Source organism: Anarhichas minor, unplaced genomic scaffold (assembly GCF_050575085.1).
Source record: "Anarhichas minor isolate MPS153535 unplaced genomic scaffold, ASM5057508v1 ptg000027l, whole genome shotgun sequence".
NCBI classification, from domain to species: domain Eukaryota; kingdom Metazoa; phylum Chordata; class Actinopteri; order Perciformes; family Anarhichadidae; genus Anarhichas; species Anarhichas minor.
In genome coordinates this window covers 15,896,713-15,917,362 of record NW_027466473.1, presented here as the reverse complement: position 1 = coordinate 15,917,362, position 20,650 = coordinate 15,896,713, and the positions used below count along the sequence as shown (strand labels likewise).

Below are 20,650 nucleotides of genomic sequence, written 5' to 3'. Positions count from 1 at the left end.
GGCTGGATGCTTCACTGGCTGCTCACTGTTCCCTAGCCCATGATGTCATCCGCCCTGCTTCGCTGATTGGCCGAGAGGCTGAATATTAATGCAGGAAGCGGTTCTGTGGGAGGAGACAGCCAACGGGGAGACAGGGTTGGTTTTCTGTTTGACAGAACAAACCTGCTCAGTGAGAAGGCCAGGAGGGAGGGAGGGATTTTACATGCATTTTCTAAGGCGGTGGTCTGTGTTATTTCATACTACAGGGACACTAGTACAACTTCATACATTAACTGAAAATTTAACAAATACAGGCTTTGCAAAGGTGGTTTTTTTTACCTGCAAAATCTGAACTGACAAGGCTTTTAAAGAGCTCCGTTAGATGCACTGGTTCCTCTACAAGTTATAGTTTCACAATGTATAAATAGACCACGGAAGAATACAACAAGTTAATTGTAAAGAAATACAATAAAATGTGATAATTTGCAACAAAAGTGCTGAGTTCAACAAGCAGAACACAACTAATCACATGCAGAAATCTCTGCATTTTGAATATTTCTGAAATGCATCTCAAACACCTCCCAACATTTCATATATGTCAGCACAAACACATTTATTTTGTGTAAGAAGGGGGATTTTTTTCATTTTAAATGATCTTAGTCCTGAAATAAATAGAGATGATAAACATTTGTTTGTTTGTTTTTTTAACAGGTAGATGCTGCTGGTTTATTTAACAAACTCCCTGTAGTGCTATCTGCTTCTTAAGATGTTTAAGATTCCACAAACCGCTGACAGTAGTTTATGACATTCTAACAAGTTTCCCCGTGAACGTATACTGGTGCTCATCACTGAAATGTTGAACAAAGAGGATTCCCTATTGATAAAAGATAATCTATGACATATCATGGTGTTAGTATTCATGTTCTGTGCACCGGTTTGCCTTATTGTAATGCTTTTCACCCATTATATATACTGTATGTTTATGTACATATAGTTTTGACAGGTAGTGCAAATGTGTCTGTTAAAATGCTTCACTGACAGTTTTGTATGCACTCTCCAGCTTTATTTTTGTCACGGCCGGTTTGGACATTTGGAAATGATACCAAAATTGAACCCAGAATTATTTTTTTTCCCCTACCGCCTCCAGATTTTAAGGGTATTAAAGTGACTGGGTTCATAAGCAGGCGGAGACGACAACCAAAATCCTCGCTGCATTTGCCCTAATTTGCCTATGATGTCATCTTTTTCCTCTCTCTCACCTGCGATTGGCTGACTGGCACAGCATCTGCTCAGTCTCATGGAAAGTGCTTCAAGCCCAAGGTGGAGGCCTATCCGAGGCTCTGTGAATCATAGCTGGTTGTCCTGACAACCCCTGTAATGTCGACTGTTCTGTGACGGTGTTCCCTCAAATGGAGAACCTGATGGTACCCAGAACGTCCACCATGATCCTCTAGTCACATCAGAAGGGGGCTTTTTTTTAAACGAATTGCAAGCATATTTTCTGAGAAACCAGAGAAAAAAATGGAGCTTTGTAGTTATTTTGTTTGTATAGAATACAATCATGAGACTTTCTGAACTCTCGGGGATTTTAATATCGCTGATATTGTTTTTCTGCAGCTTTGCAGGCACACAGGTGTTCCTGCCTACATGCACACGAAAGAGAGATGCAAATTCAGTTCAGCAGTTCCACTCAGAGAGGAGGTTTCACGCCGACTCTTGACAGCAGACATTATGATCCACTGTACACTTACATAGAGCCAGTGAGCTGTGTTAGCACAGCTAATACAAAAAAAGTGTCAAATGCTCCGAAAACACAATATGACAAAGCATTTAAAGCATGACAAAAAACATTTGGATGATATTGGCCTCTCAGCTAAATTCTATACAGATCTCTTATTTGTTATATTTTCCAATCTAACCCTCCCATGAGCTTAAGACAGCAGCAACCACTAATTAACTCATTTTCCATGCTTCTGACTTTCGTACATGTGACTGTAATTATGAATAGTCAGAGACACAGTGGGGCTACCCCAGCAAGCATTTGGCTGATGCGGAAACATCGTGGACAGGTCAGCTGTCCATCACAGGTCCAACACATGGACCCCCTCGAACATATGACCATTTCAGGGTCACCATTAACGTAATTCACAGGTTGTTGAATAAAACCTGCAGAGTACAATAAGAGGAACTCCGTGAGGGTTCAGTGCTTGATCGATTCAAGCCTTTTTGTATTCACAAATATCCAAGTGTTTTGTTTGCTTTTGGCCTGCTGTGTTTATGCCATCCACTACAGAGTAAATGTCATGGTATAATGAGTTATAAGGGGCTGCTATTTAATTAACCGTAACCCATCTGTTGCTGTGCGAACTTCATGTCAGCCTCCTTCAGCCAATCAACAGGGTCAGCTCTAACATTCATGGGGCCCTGGTCAGAATCTGGCCCCATGCTTAACAAAGAAATAACACACACACACATAACCACTTCCTTGAATGAAAGTCAGCCAAATGATGCTTAAGTCCTCTCTCGCTAACTCTAACCTTTCATTTTGCAAATTCAAGTAGATTTAACAGGTGAAATGAGCACAGGATTATGTGTTTCACCTGGATTAACGTGCTGAGGTCTGCTCCAGGAGACGACCAGGTGAAAGAAACAAACTGAGATGCAACAATGATTAGAAAGGTCACAGACTTTCTACTAGCCAGTGTCCTTTCACAGCCATGTGTGTTGTTGTCTTGTCCTTTAGAGAACCCATACCTGCTCCCTCGAAAATCTTCCTAGATTTGACATATGATATCCCCTCATCTGGTCTCGTGTCTCAAACACTATCTGTTCCAGCAGCTGCATTAACATGGATGCAATATTTTCTCCATTCCACATTCTGCTAACTATGTGACTCATAAACTTAGCCGAGTAATACTCAAGGCAGATCATTTCCTAAAGCTTGATGCTGAAAGCTCAGAGGAGCCGACAGAAGAACCTGCAGCTGTAGAGAGGAGGAGCATGATTTACTAGTATCCATAGGCTGCTGTGAGTGATTAGGTTTATATAATGCATCCTATAAATATCCTGGGAGGCAGAGCACATCTCTGTGGTGACAATTTGTAATAAGCCCCGTCGGGAATTTAGTAGTGATGTGGGCAGAGTTCGGAAGATTACTGTCAAAATGACACCTCTATAACCTACATGTGTATGACCTACATATATCCTGACTAATTATCTAATCAGAGAAAATCAGCAGGTCAATGCTTTGAGTAATCCAGTGAAATGTCTTCACATGTGGTGGATGGATTGGCACAACATGTATTACAGGTATTCATGGTTTCTGGATGATGGTTTTAAGTGAAATGTCGCTATTTGATTGATCTTTACGAAATATGGTACAGATATTCATGTCCCCCATTAGCCCAATACTTTGGTTTATGAGCACATACCTCTGTTCAGCATCAGTTGTACTTTGTGTGTAGCTCTAATTGACAATTAGCATCGCAATGTGTTATCTAAGATCATGAACATGGTGAACATGACACCTGCTAACATCAGCATGTTAGCGTTGTCATTGTGAGCATGTTAGCATGTAGCACAAAACACCACTGCCTAAGCACAGTAACTAATGTTCATTAGTAAAAATGGATTTGAGCACCTATTGGTTATGTGGTTCTTATAAAATGTTAGCCTTCGAGGGAAAAGGGTGTCTGCTTATGATTAACAAGTTTTCTCATTTTATGGCAGTGAAGCTTTGCAGTCCAGTTCAATCTATTTCGTCTGTAAGCGAACTTTGGATTACCAACTCAGCAAGGCCAGCCATAAATTCCATGAACAGATAATCATATAATTTTCGCAATATGAATTGGGAAAATGTCTTCACTGCTCGTGTGTGTGTGTGTAGTATTTCCTGATTATCCTTCCTCATCAGTCCAAGAAGAATGTATCATTCTGCAAAATGGAAGGAAGAAATTTGAGATGATAGGTTATTTGGTCCAGAATCAAATAATCACAGCACCAGTCAATCGCTACTGTATAAAGCATATCGAATTATGGTTTAGATGATCATATTATGGCAGAGCTCACTGTGCCTTGGGAGCAGAGGTAGAGGGAAGCTTCTGAGAGACATGCAAGCCTCGCAGGAAATGATGATATATGAGGAGGAGATGAAGTGTGTGGGTGAATCCCACTGAACTAAACTTTGCTTTCTGCTACGGCGATCAATAAAACCTCTCACCTGTGCCCGAAAATATATCTTGTGATAACAACTGTGCAATTTTCTTTTAGTCAATGCTGACAGCAGGTTGAGCAATTTAGGAAAGCACACTGTGGAGTATGTGTTCAGCTGGTTTCATTCGCCAAGCTGCAAGTACTGCTGTTTCTTTGACTAAATTCAAGAACACAAGACACTTGCCGCTTGTTTGATCTATTCAGACTGTGGTTTAATATGATGGAGCAGTTATATTGCTTAATAACAGTGGGTATTTGCTGTGAAAAAGCAGTAATATTCACAAAATCAAGCACATTTAAATCAAAGGAAACCACCAACAAACCGCATATGCAGCATTATAGAGTATTGCTCTATAAGTGTGCTGATGTCGGTGGATCAAACAGAAGAGAGATGGCTGGTAGGGACAGTGTATTAAATGCTCTTCATTTGACCACATCAGATTAACTTCTGTAAGCCCTCCACTGGTAACTTGGCATGTAAAAGATAATGGGTCACGCTCATCCATGCTACAGCTTCATCCACATACAGTATACTTTTTGTGTGCGCTGGCACAGCAGAGATTTCCCCCAAAGGAATATAATTGAGGTTAGTAGGCCTCTATCCTGTTGATCACGGTTAACCTATTGATAGGTTAGCCAATGTACAAGAGCTCATTAAGTCTTACAGATTACAGCACAGTTTAATGTTGTGCACTTATCACCTTGGCTGTTTTGCCAAGATTTTAAATGTAAGCTTTTGTTACATGTTTCAACTTTCTGGCTCAAAGAAGATGCTATGGCTAAGAGGGAGCAATTCTTCCAACTCACACTACCATATGTTTTAAATCATGACTGCTGGTTTATGCCATCAAACACAATCCCTTCCTCACGCTGTTAATCTGTGGTAGTATCAGTACCATCATGTTTTGCAGTTGTGCTGTGTCTGATGGCTGTGAATGATGTGTTTACTGTGAGTATGGTTGCTGTAATTCTTATACATGATAGCCTGTGATGCTGAACCAATTTGAGAGATGTTTGTGTTGATCAAATAGGATGATATGAAAACTACTTTATTTGCACTATCACATCCTGGAGGAAACTCATTCATTTCCCAGTAGTATACATCTTTCCACACAGCTGTCCAGGGAAATGATTCAGTCTAAACTGCAGCCATGTAGAAATGTGTATGAAACCTGGACAAAGTAGATGCTGCACTGCATTTCAAGACTGCTCCTTTGTTTTCATTCGTCTAACATGATGTTAGGTCGCACGCAGGTGATAAACTTTTCCAATTCAACATCCTATTACCTCTGGATTGTAACGCAATCTTGTAAATCCATTCTTAAGAGGGATTAGAGGATTTTTATTGTGATGTTTGAGTGACGGTAAAATCTACAATGTACAAATCCCTTTTACACTTGAATTGTATCTTGGCCTTTAAAATGAAGCTGGTTAATGTTATAATGGTGTGAAGCAAAGTTTATGGCAATATTCATTAAAAAGCAATTTGAGCAAATGTGTCAGGTATTAAATATTAATCTCTTAACCCATTTTGAATGCTGTTTAGCACACAGCTGAGTTTAACAAACAGGGAGGCGGAACAAATACTTGGAACTAATAACTAAATAAAACATGAAAAAGTGCGCTTCCTAAAGGCCACAATCACATGTTTTACAAATTGTGTTTTTATTCCTGTTGTACACTGTCAGACAGGCCAGTAACTGCTGATATAGCCAGAAAAAACGGTCTAAAATGACAGAACTAAACAAGTTTGTTTCTATATTATTTCAGTGTAACACAACAGGTATATCATTCAGTGCAGCTCTGATGCTGCTAAGAGCAGTAGCACAATCCAACGACAACACAATTTTATGTCTCAAACAATCCTGTACACACGCTTTGCATATTTACAGACTATCCATATTCACTTCTCCTTCGCTGACATTTCTGTGTTGAATACTTTAACTCTGTCCTCAATCAAGCCTCGTGTCAATATTAATTAGTGCATGACAGGAGCACCTATCCGCTCTCAGAGAGCAACACAGCATAGAAGTCCCATCCATGACAATAGTGGTCTGAACAAGCCCCTCCCAATGACAGCTGGCTTATTGTGTGCTGGGCCTCTGAAGCGGCCTTGTTTCCCTTTGCTTGGACAGTTCAATAACTAATCTCAATGCAGCCAGCAGCATGTAGTTTTGAAAATGAGGAGGGCAGGCCCGATGGAAAGTCATGATCGGTGTGTGTGTGTGTGTGTGTGTGTGTGTGTGTGTGTGTGTGTGTGTGTGTGTGTGTGTGTGTGTGTGTGTGTGTGTGTGTGTGTTGTGTTGGGTAACTGGGAGGTTATCTTGTCAGTTCACATGAGGATTCAGAGATGGGTCAGACAGGGAGCTCACACACCTTGGCCGCACAGATAGAGAAGAAAAAGCTGATATATGTTCAAATTTGCTTTGCTATTAGGCTGTATGTTTTTCTCTTGAGTATCCGTCCTAAAGATTATTTTTTATGATTTGTCAACAAGAGGGCATTTTCACCAAAGACACCTTTCTTTTTAGTTGTTAAAATGCATTCAGCCAAAAGCTCTGCACAGGTCTCAGGGATCACATTACCAGCCTGTTGTGTCTAATTTAACGTTGATTTAATTTTTTATTCGGCCTCTGCAGAATAATTTGGTTTGTAATCAAGTAAGTTATATCAAAGGTTATCGCAGCACGTTTGTAATTATTCCTCCCAAGATTGCGAATTACATTTTGATCTGTCATTCGATCCCCCCCCCCCCCCCCCCCCCCAGTAATGAAATTGAGAAAGGGCAGCCATGGTTTGGTCTCCATCCTTAAGTTCATTCATCCATCTGTCACATCTCAGACACTCCATTTTGCCTGAGCTCAGTGGGGATGATGCGTGTCAACAAAGCTATAATCATTAGCTCAAGTAAAGCACCGTATATGCCCTTCCTTCAGTTCACAGTACGAAGGATTTTCTAATTCAAGTTAAGTATAAAAGGTAATGGTATTTATTTTGTACAGATTGTTGTGTTGGGAGGTTTGCATCATCAGGTCTACATTTGTTTGTAAAGCTGTAAAGCACACTTTATCAATACATTTTGACAACATTTGAATGATTTATGCTTCACGTTCAGAGCAGATTATCAGATAACAAGCGGTGGATCCCGCTGATGCTGCTGCACACGGGGCACGCGAGCAGCCCCCTCCCTCTGTCACATGTAGGCTAATGAACAGCAGGCTCGTGCTCTTGATGGAGGAGCCTTTTGGGCCACAAGAACCATGTGTACTCACCACTTTCTGCTTGGACACATACAAACAATAGGACACGTCTGGAGTGCTTGGGGCCCAGACCCCGAGGAAGGGCAGATGGTGCCCGGGATCGAGCACGGCACCCCCATTAACATGAGAAAAGAGAGGGACAGAGGCAGGGGGGAACAGGTACCCTGTCTCCTATTTTCCCCTCTTATAGATTAGAGAGGGGGTGACTCATTTACCAAAGTCTGTGGTGCTGATGTGGAACCCAATTAGGAGCAAGCTGTCAACTGAACAGCAGATAATATCAAACATGAGGATCAAAAAAGTCCCATCTACGCTTACTCATATTTAAGACTTGCAGTTCCTCACTTATTTAGGAAATTTCATTTTGCATGTGCAATATTAGTTTCCAAGAGTAAGTGACTGAGAGCTATTTTTTTATTACAGCATTATGGGTAAAAGGAACATATATACTATATACCAGGGGTCACCAACCTTTTTTAAACTGAGAGCTACTTCAAGGGTACCGAGTAGGACGAAGGGCTACTTATTTGATACGAACTTCCTGAATAACAAAATTGCACAGATCACCTTAATAATAATAATAATAATATATGTGAAGAGACTGTTTGATCACATGTCAGTTAATTATTCCTCACAATAATTATTAATAATGATTTCCACAACAATGATGGTATAGCTACACATACATATTTAAACATGCAACTTTTATTTCTGTTAATCTGTTTCAACATTTGAAAGTCAGAGGTATCACATCTCTGATATTTTTGTATCATCACATGATCAAAGCCGGTTACTTTTGCACATAGCGCCTGCTGGTGAATGATCCAGTGGTAATGTAGACATTTTGCGAAGTCTGGGTCACCTTTGCATTGCGCAATGAAGCCTGCATGCCGGCCCGTCATCGCGGGAGCCCCGTCTGTAGTCACCGACACCAGCTTTTCCAATGGTACCTTTTTCTCAACGAAGAAACTAGTATTGTCTATAGCCGAGCGGGGGATCCAACCCTCCGAGGCGCGCGAGCGTCTTCGGGCGCCCGCGTTCAAACCTCTAGTCTGGGCCTTTTCGGTCGGATTGCGTTGCCTCGCCTCTACCCCCGCCACCCCTGAGTTGTTGCCCCGCGGCCTGTTCCGAGGAATTACGGACCTGACGACGGGGTGCGCTCGCGGCGCGCGTCTGGCACCAACGGGATGCGCCCGCCATTCAGAACCTGAAAACCTAGTGCGGTGCAGCAGCCTCGTCCTGGCTGTCCGCCGTGCGCCTCCGGGTACCCAACTCTCTGCAAGCGTTTTTGATTAAAAAAGAACAGCAACTACAATTTTAGACGGAGCTCCATAATGACTAGTGCTATTTTTAGAACATGTCTTGCGGGCGACTCACGTGGTCCCTGCGGGCGACAGGGTGCCCGCGGGCACCGTGTTGGCTACCACTGCTATATACTATAAACAGTATTTTGTTATTTGTGTGGCAACAGGATTGCTGTACTTTTTGAGTGAAAAAGTCAAATGATGTCTCTTTTTATCTTTCAATTATACCCTTTAAATGCCAGCAGGTGGTTGAATCAATAAAATGTTTTTATTTATCGCATAAATCTCTGATTTAACTTGAGACTGCTTTAATGTAATCTTCAGCTGGCCATGGACACTTTAAAAGCCAGAGTTAAAGCAGTTGGAGTACTTAGCAATTGTTATTTGGGAGTGTATATGTTGTAAAACAGGAAAAACAAATCTAGCATCAGCTATCAGATAACTTTCTGGACCTGGTTAAGCTATTTCTCAGTACATTATGAAACCTTTGATGATTTGGAAAAAGCTGGCGTGTCAAAAAATTCCAGCCTGTAGCATCAATAGAGAAACTGGCTGATAGTGTTTTCCTTTCTTTCCATTGGAGACATCTTTTACCTAAAAACATAAACACTCCTGTTGCTGCAGCTGCAGACTGGAGTCTCTCTCTGGGTGGAATGAGCCCGCGCTGTTGTTTTGACTCATTAGTCATAGTAACCACAATGTGAGAATTTCTCATGACCACAAAATTACTTTCTGAAAAAGAAATATCTTCCTTTTTATTTCAAAATAAACTAAACTAATAAATCTATTGGGAAAGGTAAACTAAAACATTTTAATTTCCAGCAATGCACTGATTAAATCATTATGATAACAACTGCGCAGTGTAATGATTAAAATAATACTAAATTAAAGCAAAAGAGGGAGAGAGTATTGAAATGCTGCTAAGGGGCATTTCTGTAGGTGTCTCGTGATGTACGTTTTTAAGATCATATTTTGTCTCCCCCTAGTGGCGACTTGAAGCACAGCAGGCATCTCCAGCAAATTTAGATGTCCTGAATTTAAAAGGCAAAGGAAAAGTTGTGCTGCTGACATAGTCAAAATTAAACTGTCAGACAACTCCTTACCATCGTACCTTGTTCCCCAAATATTTTCAACAATTTTTGCATTAATCACTGTCATACTTTACGGCCAAAAAATAGCCAAAACTATTGAGAGTATAAATCATTGTATGTTTGCCATTACTCTCTTGTTATGATTGTAATTATAATGTTACAAATATGGCATTTTACAAGAACACACATAGACGTATAAGTGGTGACTCTGCATAAAGCATGTAGCTTGTATAAAATGATATCTATAACAATAAGGTGTACAACTTTAATTTCTCTCCACTAGGCGGTGAAGATTCAGATGACAGGTGGGTCAAATAAAAGCTCTGATCATGTAGAGAATTTGTTTGGCTTCAGCCGTACTGGCCAATTTGCTGCACAAAACCAGAACTAGTCTGGATCTGCAACATCGGCCTTTATCAAGTCCTGTCAACTACAGCAATGTTGTGGTGAACGACCACAATTGTGTGATGGACAAGAAGCCGCCCTGCTACCTCAGCAAAATGGCCTCTTAGTTCACATCCAGAGCTCTAATTTCAGACTCATGCTTCATACAAACGGGGAAACAAACCTACCTTGTTGGTAGATTTACACTGTTGCAAGATGCTGCAATATTTCTATGTTGTTGTGGCTGCTCAAATTCACCCTGAAACATTAACTTCTAGTCTTTAGTCATGTCTGAACTTTACATTTATTAACACACACTAGAAATGACAGTTATTGTGGAACATCTCAGTAAAATTGTTTATTGACATATTTACACTGGCACCTTTATTGTTAGTTTACATTTGCACTGTCTACATTTGCACTCGTTCTTGCTTTGTTCTGCTGCACAACAATTGATTTAAATATGTTCAAATAACAATTAGAATATTCAGAAATAACTGGTTCCTGCTTGTCAGTGATGTGTTACCCTGCAATGAAATAGTATTTGTTCATAGGCCTACTCATAGATATGCAAAGTGACTACATTTTGTGTTGAACGTATATTAAAACAACAGTTATTACAATGTAATGTGATTTTAGGACTGGATAAGTCAATCATTTTGTTGATAGAGTATTAAGGAGAATGCTAAACATTCACAGTTTTACAGGATTTGCAGCTTTCCTTTGTTTTATACCAAATATATTTTGAACGATAGTTTATATATTAATCGATAGGGGTAGTAATCGGTAGCTGCAGCCTTAATGTTTCCTCGCATGAGGATCAGTGAGGCTCATTATAATATCGAGGTCTCTCCTCCTCCCAGTCACACAGATCTCCGCCCCAGTTCATCCTGGACTACAGCTCGGAGCCCGGATGCGCCGCCATGCCGACTCTATCCGCGAATGGAATAATTTATTCACCAACCTGCCCGACACTGGGCGACTAAGAAGTCTACAAGACAGTTTGGAAGACAGAGAGAGCCTTTTAAACCGCGGACAGACGAGCACGCGTTAACTTGCGCGTTCTCGCCCCCGTTTGTGTTGATGTGGACGCTCGCGTGCTAAGCTACGCTAACACGTTAGCTCGACTCGAGAGCGAGTGCGCGCGGTAGTGACAGTCCGGCCGGAGGCGGGGAGAACTGAGAGGTGAGACTGTTACTTTGATGGTGACTACACTGTTGACTGCGTAGAGGTGGCCATCTGCTAGATAGTATTGCTGAATGTGACTCTTTTTCGGGGGAGTCGTGCAGCAGCGTATCGAGGTGGGTACTTGACGGTTTGTCTATTAGCGGCTCTTTTTTTGTGTGTGGCCGGAGTGGAGCCGAACGTTTAGTCGACGTTTCAGTGTTGTGGCCCGCGAGAGAGAAGCTAGGAGCTAGCATCATGCTAACTAGATAACTGTCCAACACAGGGGACTCCTAAACTTTTCAGGTCAGTTAACGTTAACGCCTGAGTAGTGAGTAGACATGCTTCAATATGTCAGAGTTAATCTGATAATGGCCTAACGTTAGTGCAAGAGACTTTGCATCTAAAACGGAGACTTTTGTTATTATTCTACCTGTATGTTCGGATATGAGTGGAAGGTAATGGGGTCATCCGGTGCATCCTCTTACTGCAATACAAAGCTATTGAACCACGTGCACTAAAAGTGACCCTCGTCTTTTGAGAATCTCAGAAACATTTAAATAGTTATTGGTACATATGACTTTGTATTCAATAAAAGGTTACACCTCAACATTGTTAACTATACTAAAAGGATTTGTGCTATTTTTTTTATTTGACAAATCTTTTTCTGTGACTTTCAGATCCAAAAATAAAAAAATCCATTCCATGTCTGCATCAGTCCTGAAAACCAAAAGAGATGTCTGTTGACGAGGATACTGTAAAAACTGGCAGTCCACATGCCAGCTCAACTTCATCCCTGCAGCTCTCAGAATGCACTGGAGGCTACAGCAATGTATCCGTGATGGTGGAGGGTACCGCAGCCACCCCGGATTTTGCAGCCGCCTGTCCGGTCTCGGGCACAGAAGCCTCACCGAAACACAGCGGCACGACTGGCGTGCTCACCAACTCGGACGATGTCGGACAGGGAGCCAGAGGGAACGAGAACAACATCAATCGCAGGAACAGCTTTCATCATTCCAAACAACAGCAACAAACGAAGCTAACGAAGCGCCGCAACACGGCCAACTCTAGTTTCAAGCATCCGACATCTGGCAAGAGGAGACGAAGGGCCAACTCCGAGAGTGACTCCGTTCTGCCGACCAACTTCCTCCTGGGTGGGAACATTTTTGACCCGCTGAATCTCAACAGCCTGCTGGACGAGGAGGTCAACAGGGCTCTTAATGCAGAGACTCCCAAATCCTCCCCGCTGCCAGCAAAGAGCCGAGACCCGGTGGAGATCCTCATCCCCAGAGACATCACGGATCCGCTGAACCTTAACAGCGCAGACGGTCGCTTCATGGTGTCCCCCTTCAAGAGTGGTGGTCGGAAGAGACACCGCAACAGACACCATGGAGGAGGAGGAGGAGGGAGTGGGGCTGGTGGTGGTAGTGGGGCTGGTGGTGGTAGTGGGATTTCAACCGCACAGGTAAGCCTCTCGGAATCAGGAAAAAGTGAGGTTAAAACTAGCACCTCCACGCCACTTCTGGGTATTTTAGCCTCATGTTCTGCACTAGATGTCTCCAAAGAGTCCAGCAGTTTCTCCAGCGTCACAGAGGATTCCCATGAGCACTCGGCCGACAACTCAGCCAGCTGCAAGGAGGAGATGACATCTGTATCTATAGAGGATTCCACTTCCTCCATATCAGGGGCAACAAACCAGCACACAAGCAGACGCAAGCGTAGGCGCAACTCCGGTAAAATGGAGACCCCGGTGACCCATTCTACGCCCATTGGAAGGTCAGGATGTGGAGACAGGAGTTTCGGTACAGGGGGGTCGAGAAATTCTCAGTCCTTCCACACACCACGGAGTGGTACGAAAACCGTGCCAGGAGGTCGCCAGCAGTCCCACAACCAGGCGAAGGAGCAGCAGAAGAAGAAGTTTCAGTATGGGAACTACAACAAGTATTATGGCTACCGCAACCCCGGCGCCAGTGAGGACGCGCGGGTACGTGTGCTTCGTCCAGAATGGTTTGAGGGTAAAGATGTTCTGGATTTGGGGTGCAACTCAGGCCACCTAACACTCTATGTTGCCAAAATGCTAAGACCTGCCCGCATACTGGGCCTGGATATTGACAGTGGTCTGGTACACGCTGCTCGTAAGAACATCAGACACTATCTGTCTGAACTGCAGACCCAAGAGGCCAGGCATGCAATGCAGGAGAAAAAGAGCACCAAGCCGGGGGAGAGAAATGGAGACGAGAGTCACGCAGACAAGAAGCACAATGATGCCGAGAGCAGGGAAGAAAACGGGAAACCGGTGAAAGGAGAAAGTGGCCCCGCAGAGGCCAGAAATGACAATGGCTCCTGCCGCACAGACGAGGTAGGGACCCAGAGGCCGGTCGGCAAACCGGAGGAAATGGAGCAGGAAGACTGCGATTCACCTCCCGCTGATCACTCTGTGAGCTGCTCTTTCCCCGTGTCCCTACGGATCTCCAGGGGTCCCATCGCTGCACCCCCACTAACGGAAACATCCACCACACGGCCCGGAGAGTTCCCCTCAAATGTGTCCTTCGTCAAGGTAAGACGGCAGCATGAATGAGGTTCCTGTGTTATACGTCTGGGGAGGGGGGGCTAGATTAAGGTAAAAATGAAATCATTAGTGAATCTGCATCATATACATATTCATCAAGAGGTCTGACTGACTTCACAAGAGGACTTGACATAAATTGCGCGACCACATATTCTCCCTGGAATATGTTGATGGTGATTATTGTGTCGCCTCTAGATTAGGGATAGCATTGTCAGTTCAAATATAGCATACAGGTTGCACTATGTAGCTCATCTGGACATGATACATATCGTATTAACTTACCAGTTTTGAATTGCATGCAAGTTGGCCTTGTAATTGAATATATGTTATTTCCAATTGAGTATACTTTTAGTTTAAGTCAATTTTAAAATGATTAAAATGTCATTTAGCCTACAAAGGTAAATAGATGAAACGTGCAGTAGATCCTGGACACATCTTGTTGTTTTAATATATTTTGGAATCAACTTTGAAACATTACAATTGAATGAAATGTCAACTAAAGTCTACTCGGCTCCCAGTTAAAAGGACATGGGTTTCTCCCCCTTTCTAAGTTAATACAGATGTATAAAGCAATCCTTTATCAGTCTCATTGTGCGTTTATCTTTACTTTGTCCACCTTTACGTTTTTCTATCTATTGGACTCCTCTTTGTGTGCGTTTTCAACAAGAAGCTTACTGTGCCCTGAAGCTGCCAGTGATTTTAAGAACTGAAAGATGGAAGCAGTAAAGAGGAAGCTGTCCTTTTCACCAGCTTGATTTTGCAATGTGGCTGGAAGCATTTCTAATGCCATCAGCCTGTCAGTGCCACCCATGGTTGAATATTTGACAAATGTTACGGCAGCTTTTCTCTTAAAAATAAAAAAGGGTTTTCGTGAAGGTTTTTAATTGTGCTAATTTCCATTCAGTTTCTTCACTCCACTGGCCTTGTGCCTTAGAGGCTTTGTGTAGGCCGCTACATGAATTGGTGAGATGCAGACGCCGTAGTGCTTCATGAACATAATCGATAACTGCCTCCTCCCTGCTACGAGCATTAGAGGTAATGGCAGTGCAGCACAGAGCTTATCTTTTTAAAGGAGTGAAGAGCCTCAAGACGACCGCCTGAGCCCCCTCAGCCGGCACAGTACAAGATGGATTTCGCCTTAAATTTTGCCCCTATTAGACATATATTAAATGTTACATTGCATTGTGGGATGTGAGTGAACAGAATCTGTGTATATGACAAACAATTAAGTTATACTGTAAACCTGGGGGTGTGCAGTGCTTATGTGAATATTTAAAGGTTTATGCATTTTTAAACATGTATGGATGTTTTTAAAATATGGGCTATATGTAGCCAATAAATCCTGATCTATATCAGAGCTGAAGCATAGAGGCAATGTTGAAATTACATCTGTTGCTCAGTGAGATATGCGTCTAATAGACACCAAAATAATAGCTATAGGGTTCACTTTTTACTCATTTAACTGGTTCAGTCATAGTGCTGAGTAGAACAAACTAGTTTGTTCATTCCAGGCCGTGTTTTCCTCACCACACCTCTTTTTCTCCTTTCAGGCCAATTATGTTCTGGAGAACGATAATCTTCTGGTGACTCAGCGGCCAGAGTACGACGTGATCATGTGCCTGAGCGTTACCAAGTGGGTTCACCTGAATTGGGGAGACTGTGGCCTCAAGCGGCTCTTCAAGAGAGTCTACCGACACCTCCGTCCTGGAGGCATGTTCATCCTGGAGCCACAGCCCTGGGAGTCCTACGTGAGGAGGAAGAAGCTGACGGTAGGAAACTAAGAGGACGGAGGCTGATGATGCAAATATACCTGACATTTACCAGGTGTATTGGTGACTTTAAAAGCCTGGTTTGATTGGTTGAAATATTTGTTCTCATTCGACAGGATAATATTGGGAGGAATTTTCACAGCATCCGCCTCAGACCTGAGCAGTTTGCATCGTACCTCACAACAGAGGTGGGCTTCACCAGTTCTGAGTACCTTGGGGCCCCCAAGTGTTCAATTAGAGGTAATTCACTCATTTTTTCAGAGCAAATGTATGCATTACATGTTATTCACCACATTAGCTTGATGTCATTTCCAACTTCTTTACCCCTCATCACAACAGGATTTCAGAGGCCAATCTACTTGTTTCACAAATGACCGCTCCTGCCTTGAAGATCATTGAATGTGAGTAGCCCGAGCCACCAACACACACACACAAGCAAAGCCAGCCGCCCTGGACCGCAAGGAACCACCCGAGTCCTTCACGGTAGCGCCAGCTTTTCGGATGCCGACTATGAAATTCAGAAAGGACAATGGGGACCAAAATGTGGAATTAATTTCGTAAAAAAGATGAGATCTGCCGAGAAGAGGAGCCTATCAGAATCCTCTGCGACTACAAATTCTTAAACAGTGTGGAGTGAACTGGGATAGGACTCCACAAAGTGTAACCCGGAGCAAAACATTACAGCTCGGCCCGACTGGAAGAGGTGCTCATGCGATCATTTCCTTGGACTAGCCGAGTGCTAACGATGCACGGCCATAACATGTGTTTGCAAAATCTTTGGCCATATATCTTTTACTTTTATAACTTTGTTCTGTGCCACCACATCACCATACGTTATACGTATTAGGGTTGGCCAATAGGGCGTCCACCATCACCACTTCATCAGGTGATTGATGGTGTGTTCACTACATCAGCTCCATACGACCAACTGTGTGTTGCAACTGAATTACAAAGCCATTAAAGAGACTGACATGGTGTCTCTAGAAGGCCACACTAGAGTGCAGGTTATGTGTTCTGTAGGACACTCTGCAGGCTCCAAAAGCTGCTGTAGATGCCATATAAATGTGCTCTTAGTGGTTAAATATCTGCATCATGTTTGAAGCCTTAAATCCCATCGCAACACACGTATAAATGCACATATCTTTGTGAATTTAAAACAAACAAATTCCATTGGGCACAGATTCATTCTGTGGCTAGTAGCTGATGTATTTGTCCCATCTTCCAACCCTAATATATAGTTTGTTTTGTCATTTTTGCAAAATAGGTCGTAGAGCGGAATTAACGTTAAGCTGTCACAGAGCTGTGAAAATGTTTTTTTTTTTTTTTTTTTTGAAAAGGACAAAATGAAAATGTCCTAAATTGCACAAACTTAAGATGCTATGAAGTGAAACGTGGCTCATCTAAAGTGTTGCACTCAAAACAGCCAAAACATCCAGGGAAATAGTGACTGCTAACCCAAATGTTTAGCCAAGGTTTGTCTGTTTGGTCCCTTAAAAGTGTCGTGATGAGTCATCAAATATTAAATTCTGTCATTGAAAATGGTGAAACGTGAAATTGTGTAGTTGTAGCAGGCCTACTACCACTATGAAAGATACTTAGTGTTGTATCTGAAACCTGACATCAGCTAAACCTTAAATCCCTAAGTGCAAGTTCAGAATCATATTCATGAAAGAGTTTTGGCTGTTTTGAACGCGTGACATCACTTCATCGGCTCTTTAGGCCTTTTCGATGCTTCGTGCTAATGACGGGGGGGCATATTTGAGCTGCGCTGACACCTGGGTGTCGGCTTAGCTCCAGATAATTCCGAACAGAGACCGCAGTGACTCGTTTGAGGTAAATCTGAAGCATGCAGTGATTTATTTTTTTAATGACAGTGAAGTCATAGCCCTACCTTTTTATATGTCACTGACAATGTCAACAATAACAGAGAGCAGAGGCCTGTCATTAACGATGTATTACAGTCTCTTTAATGCTGTATAAGTCACGAGGTCATCACTATAATTTAAACAGCGTTAGAATCACTTTCTAGCTCCAGAGTTGGACTGAACTTCTGTCAGGCTCAACATTTTTTTTATATATTTGTAGACAATTGTTTGTTACTAAAAGTAATGAATTATATCCTTAAGATTTTTACCAAATTGAAATGCTGTTTGTCGTGACTGCCCAAATATTTTATGGGTCTTCTGTTCTTGAATTTGACCAAATATGCCGTCTTAGTCTTTGGCCTGACGAGGCCCGTTGTGTGTTTTACTGGTGTGCACTGAGCGCTGCTCATCTCCAACGTTTCATTGAGAGTGAACATCTTTCGTTTTATTGTGACGAGTGGAGGAGACGGTGGAAAAAGATAGGTTTCTATTTTAGTAAGTGATCAATGTAAATAAGTTTGCAAAGATTTGTTTTACTGTTGTCAATATTGAGTTCATAACTGCTTTTGTTATTTTCCAGTGGATGTTGTTTTTTGTTTTTGTTTTTGTTTTCTCAAATGTTCGCTGCCAATTCGTGAGTGAGTCTGAGTTTTTGTCCTAAAACGCACCGCTAATCCAGCTCTGTAACAACAAATGGAAATGTACATTGCAAAGTTCTGATATGTTTGCTTTGTTCTGTCCTAGCAGGCACATGGATTGTTAGATTGGCTCTTTATTTTTTTATAAACGGTTTGAAAGGAGTGTTGTTGTCGATGCACTCTTATTTCACCTCGTCTGACACGTTAAAGAGATTTGATTACTTTCTCCGTTAAACTTGTTTCTTCCATACGCTGTGGAGCCTCCATCAGACACACGGCACAAAATCACATCATCTTCTTTTAGCTAAGACAATCAGATCCTCAGGCTTAGATCGGCCTGATGCTGTAATTGTGAGGGCAGTTTGCATAATTGACAAAAGTTTTCCTTATTGAGTATTTTAAAATAGTTAATAGCTAGTTTGTGCTTAGCCACCGATGTGAAAGATTCCACCTCACTGTCTCAGCAGCAGTATCTTCAGATTTTAACACAAGAAAGTTTGTAAAATACATAAAAACCCTTGTTTCAACATGGTTTAATACAGGTGAGAGATAGTGCTATTTCAAATGTCTTCTAGTCGTGTACAACACAGTTTTGTGCAACATTTGCTCTTCTGTAATTCTGCCCTTAAAGCATTCCATTTCATGAATTACAACATTTGGTTATCTGGCTTTTTGCTGAGAGAAAAAGCTTTTCTGGGTTTTATTAAACAATCATATGCAGATAATTTAATAATTCTGCAACAGACCTGTGGATGCCAGAGACGATAAACTTCACAATCAACACTATGCTATGCTGCTAAAGTTGAATCACTCAATCACTAATCCCAGAGACTTTAGCAGAGATATGTTCCGTGATAGCTCATCTTTAAAACCTGCAGATACAACCAGACGGGCACAAACAGGGATTCATGGGCTACTCTTTCAATGTATTTTTGTACCATTTGTACAGATCTATTGTGTGGTTCTGTAATGCAGCATTTTGGATCCTTCCACATCTTCAAAAGCCGCTCTGATGAGCAACACGTGGCTGAGTTCTACCCGTAGATGATCTTATTGAGGCGATCGTCACACCGTCTGTAAAGAGGTTAGTGACCTACTTTGAAGGAAGCGGTGAGTTTAAAAGTAAATCCATCCTCTTCATCTGCAAACAGGTCAGGTTGATTGATGTCACCAGGAGACTTTTTCTCGTATGTGGGAAGGGCAACCGTGTGATCTATTACTGTACGTGTTCTGCTCCTGTATAAAGGGAATTGTTATATCATGCAGTTTATAATTCCCTCTAAAAGTCTACGTGATGATCGGACACAAGGACCTACAGTCCAAAGTCTGGTTGGATCAAGGTGTGAACACATGACAAAGCCTGTACATTATAATACAAGCCAATACAACAGCATCCCAGTGATTGCGTTTATTGCGGGGCTATTGTTGTGGATTGCAAAGTACTGAACAGATGTTGTTGTTGTGCGGCACAATGGCATCAGTAAGTATTCATCCGTCTTCATTCCTGTGGTTAGAAATGCTCAATTGAAAATGTATTATTATTGTGCCAAGAGCGACCGCACACAATCGTTATTCATTTACAGACATGACTCATGCTCATGAATGCTGTGATGCTGTAAATTGACTTGTTTCTTTATTATTATTATTATATGCAAATTTCAGAGCAAAAACCAAATGAAGTGTAAAAGAAACAAGCTCAGGCGATTGCAGCGAGAAACAGACTTGAGGAGGTGTAGAAACATTTGCTGTACGTTGAGGTGACAGAAGACCGAAAGGTGAACTCTAACAGAGCTTCAGATCCTTTACCAGGGAACCTACCAGGACAACCGTCTGCAGCGCTCCATCAGTCAGGCCTTTATGGTTATAAAAGTACAACACTCATGATATTGGAAGACTTGTGAGACTGGTCAACAGAAAGGTCCTTTTAGAAGATATTCTCTGGAGTGCTCTGACTCACTGAAGATTCACCATTTATCTCAACAGTGACCAGAATCACACAGCCGAGTGGTTTCAGGACAAGTCTGGATTCCTCAGATGTTTGTCTCTTTGTCTTTATAGTTGAGGAACTGGAAGTTGTAAACAGGTTTTTTTTTTATGGTCAGGCTGTACACTTACACTGCTCCGACTGGTGAGGTGGAGATCATTTTATTTTTAGCTAACTCTTAATGCCAACGCAGAAGATATACTTAAAAAACTTGTACATGATATGAATAAATGCTCAAATGGTATTTATATACTAAAATGTATATATGTATAAGTTAAAGAACATCATTGATGCTTTTACACATTTCTTTATTATGCCATGTGTTTAATGATTTATGATTACATCCTTCTATGGTATTATGAGACTAACATTCAGTTTGCCTAACACATAATAATAATAACTATTTGTATAGCACATTGCATGCAGAGATG

At 41.9% G+C, this 20,650-nt stretch overlaps 1 protein-coding gene across 2 annotated transcripts; it reads left to right on the top strand.

Moving 5' to 3' along the window:
* The first annotated feature begins 11,119 nt into the window (after positions 1 to 11,119).
* mepcea (methylphosphate capping enzyme a) lies at positions 11,120 to 18,398 on the top strand. 2 transcript variants are annotated; one of them, XM_076101686.1, is made up of 5 exons: positions 11,120 to 11,415; positions 12,075 to 13,951; positions 15,514 to 15,732; positions 15,849 to 15,972; positions 16,072 to 18,398. In XM_076101686.1, exons 2-5 carry the CDS (start codon positions 12,131 to 12,133, stop codon positions 16,104 to 16,106), a joined length of 2,199 nt encoding a protein of 732 aa, XP_075957801.1. In that variant the 5' UTR covers positions 11,120 to 11,415; positions 12,075 to 12,130; the 3' UTR covers positions 16,107 to 18,398. The 2 variants fall into 2 exon arrangements, with proteins under 2 accessions (XP_075957801.1, XP_075957800.1); XM_076101685.1 differs by having other exon boundaries at positions 11,120 to 11,531.
* The last annotated feature ends 2,252 nt before the right edge of the window (positions 18,399 to 20,650 follow it).

Bases quoted from the DNA above. Each gene is read 5' to 3' on its own strand.
- mepcea (XM_076101686.1), top strand. From the start codon at position 12,131: ATGTCTGTTGACGAGGATACTGTAAAAACTGGCAGTCCACATGCCAGC. The intron at 13,952-15,513 runs GTAAGACGGCAG...TTCTCCTTTCAG, and splicing joins CAAATGTGTCCTTCGTCAAG to GCCAATTATGTTCTGGAGAA. The intron at 15,733-15,848 runs GTAGGAAACTAA...CTCATTCGACAG, and splicing joins TGAGGAGGAAGAAGCTGACG to GATAATATTGGGAGGAATTT.